This window comes from Pundamilia nyererei, unplaced genomic scaffold (assembly GCF_000239375.1).
Source record: "Pundamilia nyererei isolate P.nyererei 1_Seehausen unplaced genomic scaffold, PunNye1.0 scaffold00323, whole genome shotgun sequence".
Classification (NCBI taxonomy): Eukaryota; Metazoa; Chordata; class Actinopteri; order Cichliformes; family Cichlidae; genus Pundamilia; species Pundamilia nyererei.
In genome coordinates this window covers 126,332-132,602 of record NW_005187724.1, presented here as the reverse complement: position 1 = coordinate 132,602, position 6,271 = coordinate 126,332, and the positions used below count along the sequence as shown (strand labels likewise).

The window sequence follows — 6,271 nt, the reverse complement described above, 5'->3', positions numbered from 1 at the left end:
TCAAAATTTTTCGTAGAGGCATGTATCGTATCAGTTTGTTCTCACATTATTGTGTTCACAAAGTTGTCCATGCAGCGCCCACCCCAAGCCTTTCAAGCTGACGGGTAAATATATTTAAACTGTTTCGTGTAGCCAGTGGAATGTTATACAAGCATATTTTGTAATTAGGAGCACAAATAATGTATTTCCTTGTCTTCTTGTGTTTTGATTGTCTTTAATTAATGTCTTTATGCTACCCTGTAACAACAACAATAATAACAACAACAGGAAGGACATTTTATGGGTCAATAAATCTATTAATTAATGTTACTGGTTACCTGATTGTGACTTCACTGTTAAAAATGAAAATCACTCATGCACAAAATGCAGTCATGCATTCACACAAGTCAAAGTCACGTGAGTAATCCTAATTGGCCAGTTTTTGGGGAAGTAGATGGCAGCTTTTGTTGATATGACCCTCCTCTGCTCTTTTCCCGAAAAGCAGGCGACCATCACTGTTGGGCACAAGCTCAGGTTTTATATACCTGGTAACTGATCTAGCACCACTATTCTTGGCCGTTCACACTTTATGTGTTATTTAAGAATCTAATGCTACCTCTCCAAAGCATTTGCTGACATTTTTATGGCATAGACTAGCAACATGTGCAGTATAACTGTGGTCTCACTTTTTGTTGACTCCACACTTGAAGTGAACACTCGGTCCTTTAAGGCATATATGAACAGGATGCATCAAACTTTATGTGAATTATGGGGGAAAAAGCCCATCAGTAACGCAGCGAGGTGCACGGAAAAGCTTCTGGTGATTTGTTTCTGGGTGTTTCCGAGCAGAGCTGCATGCAGAATACTTATTTACTGAATATCTCAAACTGATCAGAATCTATGATCATCAGTCGCTCTGACAGTTAACTCTGAGTCAAACCACTCCCACACATGAGCACTTTAACCATGGAGGGAAAAAACAGAAGCGTTGTCTAACAACCTCTGATAAAGCATTAAAATTCTGCTCTAGTAAGCAGCGCATCTATTCTGTGCACCAATCAATTCACTCATTACCTCTGCCAGTCACTTCGTTTACCTCATTGGTCCATATGTCCATTCAGCCATTCCTTCAACAGTGTGAGTTGCTTGCGCTCCACAGAGACTCTTACTTTGTCACTAACTTCTCTTCCTCCTGCCATGTTTCCATTGTATGAATCGTGTGATACATGTGCAAAATATTCTGGCAGGGTGTTTTATTCATGCTGATTACTGCTGCATTGCATTGACTACCGACAGAGCTTAAAGCACTGAACATCAGCATCACCGTCACACCAAAGAGATCTTTTTTCAACTGTGGCTTCTTTCCTCTGCCTTTCATCTGCAAACACTCAGGAAAAGTGCTAGCCATGATCTCATTTGCTAATTGTGTGCGCCTCCAGCAGGTGCGAGCCGCCCGTCACTTCATACTGATGGCGTACGTAGGGAGGTGTGTGGGTGCGTGGAAAAGGGAGTGTGGTATTGGCTTGTTTTTCAGCAGTAAATCTGTCTGATGAGAGACATTTCACACTCTCCCTTATCTCCCTGTGGTGTCAAAGAGAAAAAACACTCAGTGCTTGCAGAGAAGTTCTATAAAGAAGTGATACTGACATAGAGATGTATGCCTTGAGGTGAATGATTCAGAAGCATACTGACTGACATGTCAGAAGCAGACAGCTATTTGTACGGTCTGAATAATTAAGAGGCGACACAGGAGAATACAAACAGCAGCAGATTCATAAAATGACTTCAGTATCATTGGCAGTGGTGTATCATTGCCTCCTCTACCTCAATGTAGAGGAGGCTAGACTACAGTCTATCTGCAGATTAAATTAAATCTCATTCACCTCCTTTTTACTGAAGGTTTTGGAAGCTGTAAAGATTTAGTTACAGACATGATTTGCATGTGATGTTGTGATGACTGCTGTCTTTAGGGGTCACCACAGCTGCACACACAACTGCATCCATGGATCTTCTCTGTCGTCTTCCTCTTCAGCATCTTTTTTCCAGTATATCCCTTCTCTGCACATGTATAAACCATCTCAGCCTTGCCTAACCTTGTCTCCAAAAAGCTCCATCCTGGTCACCCCCAATAAAAATATTCACTTCTTCAGTTCTGACAGATTTTTGTCAGTGCTACCGTCCCCAAACTATACACTACAGCATGTCTCACTACCATCTTGTAAACTTCTCTTTCACTCCTACTGCTGTCCTGTCACAAATCTACCTAACCATGCCACAACTCCTCCTGGGAGATGACACCCACAGCAAACTCTGCAACTGTCTGCAGGCAGGGCTGGAAATCTTAACACTTCAACCCCAAAACATAAATATCGTATCTGTTTGATTATTTCTTGGATTTCTGTGTGGAGGTGTGCAGCCTGACTAACCCAAGCTGGGAGAACTAGTGACCCCTGACACTCTGAGGTTTGCAGCATCAGTGGATTAGACGTGATTCTTCTCTGTACAACCAAACACACATCTCTTAAAAGGTTGTGAAAGCTTTGCTTCAACATTTACCATAGCACTTCTGTACAGCTGAAATGCCAATGAGCTGAGATGTTTGTAAATGTCTTTGTTCTGGAATAATGGAAGCTTCGGGGGGCCTGTACTGAGAGCAAAGTCCAGCATTCCCAGGATACATTGTCCTTATCTGGCTTCATTTACACATATTGTCAGAAATCAGGTTAAGCGGTCACGGCAAGCTGGTTATCAACTCAAAAAGTCAGGATTTCCCCATTCAGCTATGAGCATGTTTATAATGAAAAGGCAGTGCACATGTACACTGGCAGCTACTGCACCAGAATGGCATATTTTACAAACAAAGGTTAAGTTATAATAGAAAAATCCAAAAAGGTTAAACACATACTGCTGACTTAAGCAACACTGCTGAAGCAACAAAGCAGCAGTCTGGGAATGTGTGTGAGGAAAACCTCATAGACCACATTATGTAGGATATTCCATAATATGGACTATAATTGCATGTACTGGGAGAGTACTACCACTACCAGCTAAGAAAAAGCTTTCCATGTCAGCCTAGCTCTAACAAGCATTTTAAGAAAATGGAAAATAACTGAAAAATGATTTCTGACTACACAGGACGAATAACTTTATGGCTAAAACCTTAATCACAGGAGACTGCAATTAAAAGTTTTGGTTACCTGAAAATGAGCCAGTGATATCCTCTTTATGTTCACTTCAAATCTAGTCAGATCCTATTCCATGAGAATCTAAATAAAATCCCTCAAAATAGTCAGACACCTGGGAGACAATCAGGGACTGAAGCAGTTTTTCCTTTGTCCCAACTGGCCTGGTACTATGAGGGATTTGTGTCCAAACAAGCAAATAAACGGTTGATTGACCTTTAAACGTTTTTTTGTTTTTATGCTTTGCACCTCGGAGCCACCGAACCTACACAGCTGTTCTGACTCTGCCAGACAGAATCCCATTTGAAGGATGAATAACTGGTAACTGATTTTTACAATCAATTTAAAAATCGATGTTGGTATTCTCTTTGGATATCTAATTGTATAATTGAATTTGGACTATTTTTTGAGAGCCTTAGTCTGCAGTGATTTAAAGGTTGTGTTTAATGATACAGAAACACACTCAATTTGAATTGCAGCATCACATCAGCTGTGTTCTTGCATGAAAAGCAGAGTGAAGATGGAACAGGATTAACACTATCCCCGCTAATAATGCGTGTGTTATTCTTGAATATTTAGTTCACTGCACATATAAGCATCATACTCTTCTGCACTCTTTTGTGTTTGCCTGGTTATAAACGTAAGAGTGTAACGTGTTGACAGCTCTTTCTGATGTCAGGATGGGGGGACAGTAACCTGCTTAGTGTGCATATGCAAATTCAATTATACGCTCCTGGTGTTTTAAAACGATTTTGAAGGAATCGTTCTTAATAACAAGAAGATAAGACAGCAGTGCTTTAAAATGAGTTAGCACACTGGCAAAAACACTTCCAAATGTGACTTTCGTTGAGCTTAAAATGTTCCTTTTTGATAAAGCAGATAGTTAGTTAGGGCTGGATCATGTGACCCTGAAGCCTAGGTTGCTGGGGATTTTCCATGATGCCCTGAGTGTTTCTTTTTCACTCACAACATGCTGAAACAGCAATCGTTTAATCATTAGTTATTATTAAGCTCTGGATCTCTTCCACAGCTTCTCTTTGTCCTGCTTCTCTCAACTCACCCCCAACTGGTCTCAGCAGATGGCTACCCCTCCCTGAGCCTGGTTCTGTTGGTGGTTTCTTCCTGTTAAAAGAGAGTTTTTCCTTTCCACTGTTGCCAAGTGCTTGCTCACAGGGGGTCAGTCCAAACTGTTGGGGTTTTCTCTGTATTTTTGTGGGGCCTTGCAGTACAAAGTGCCTTAAGGCACTGTTGTTATTTAGCGCTATATAAATAAAACTGAAATTGTACTCTTTTCATAACAGTGTCGTGTATATACATTTGGTAATCAAAGACATTGAATGCTTGTTAGACCATGTTTTTTTCTCACTGCCTCACGATTTGCCTAGTTGTAAGTCCGTCTGGACTTTATGAGGGAAGAACTCCGCTCAGGAGCTTCTAATCTGGACTAGACACGTGGATTGAGCGACACCTTGCGGTGAACACGAAAAACAACAACAAACTGACACCAGCAAGAAGCGGAAGCGTGCGGTTTGTCCTTTCCGACTTTCTGTAAAGCGGCGTCAACATGTCGGCCCCCTTGACAGTAAGTTACCCTTCAAATTTCGACTTATTACTGCATTAAGCTGACTAAATTACATGTTGTACGTAAGGCAGGCCCGGCAGGCTTAAAGCGCATGGTGTTGTTAGGATTTTGCAAGGTAGCTGAACCATATAAATACGATAAGAGTAACGTTAGCTAATGTTAGAAAAGACCTGTGGTTGAATTTGTGTGAGACACGTTTTTACATAACCTAACTGTAAGATTTATACGTAATTATGGCAAAATCTCCGTGTCTGAATGGAAAACAAAAACCACACTGTTAACAGACATGTGCTGTCATTGATTCTCTACTTAGGTTTAACCTGACAGTAGTCACCGTTCATATCCTCCATCCCATTTCCTGTCTCTGTGCACAGTATCTACACAGATGTTGCCAGCGATCAGTTCTCCTCGTTGTTGCTAGGCGACAGTGGAGCACCAACTCAGCATCTCCTCCTCCTCTGCACAGGAGACTCCTCCTGTTCCTCACCCAGCGTTTCTATGATGTAGAGATGCTCCTCGGGTGGAGGTATCAGGCACAAAGGAGCCAGCTTCAAAAGAAAAATGTGTAGGACTCATTTTGGGACTTTGTAACATGATGATGCACCTGTTCCTGCTCCTGCTGCTCTCTGTTGTTTGGTGTAAATCACTGACTTTTCTGCTACTTTTACTTTCTTCCAGCTACTATAGCTACACACAAAGGTTTTATGGGCCAGACATAGCATCAGCGTATTACATCTTGAGTCTGAAGGGAGGATTTAGGTAAGTGCCTTGTTCCCTTGTGCCTGCACTGTAGCTATAGAAGGATTGTTTACATATTTAATAACTGTCCACCAAACATTTTCAGGTTTAATAATGGTCAGTTTTTTCTTGAAATCTTGAAAAATAGTTCCAGGATGAAATTTGAGCCGTGTTGCAAACGTTTCTTGCACAGAAACAGTTTATTGAAGGGAGAAAAAGAGAAAAGGTTCAGATATGCCAAATTACTCAGCTGGCCTGAATATCATTGGTAATGGCTCTTATGGAGTAATTAATCCAAATTTGAAATTTGTGGTCCAAATTATTGAACACAAACATCTTCACTGTGAGATGGGGATCACAGTGAGTGTCTACAGCCAACAGTAAAACATGGTGGAGGCTCTGTCGTGGTTTGTGGCTGCATTCCCAGTGGTGTTGGGTCAAAGCTGATTGGCTGCATCAGATTTTGATTCAACATGCAATACCATGTTGAAAGTGTCTGATTGGCAACAGCTTCATTTTTCAGCATAAGAATGATCCCAAAACACTGGCAATGCAGTAAAAACTCACAGTGAAACACTGATAGTGTTATGGATTGGCCTCTCCAGAGCCCAGACCTCAACATTAGTTAAGCAGATCAGTGAGACAAAGAACAGAACAAAATGCAAAACATCGAAAGAAGAACTTTTAAGAAGCCTGGAGCACTATTCCTGAAGAAAGCTTGACCAAGAGAGTTCAGGCTGTGCTGAAGAATAAAGATGATGAGCAGATGAGTCTCATGACAAAAGCACTA

The 6,271-nt window shown here is 41.2% G+C and overlaps 1 protein-coding gene across 1 annotated transcript in view; it reads left to right on the top strand.

The window, feature by feature from the left end:
* The first annotated feature begins 4,650 nt into the window (after window positions 1-4,650).
* dmac2 (distal membrane arm assembly component 2) overlaps window positions 4,651-6,271 on the top strand; it is a 3,093-nt gene continuing 1,472 nt past the window's right edge. Inside the window, exons 1-3 of the mRNA XM_005751704.1 lie at window positions 4,651-4,743; window positions 5,118-5,308; window positions 5,422-5,502. Of these exons, the coding sequence (XP_005751761.1) occupies window positions 4,726-4,743; window positions 5,118-5,308; window positions 5,422-5,502 (290 nt within the window). The 5' untranslated portion in view covers window positions 4,651-4,725. The remainder of the gene's footprint in view (window positions 4,744-5,117; window positions 5,309-5,421; window positions 5,503-6,271) is intronic.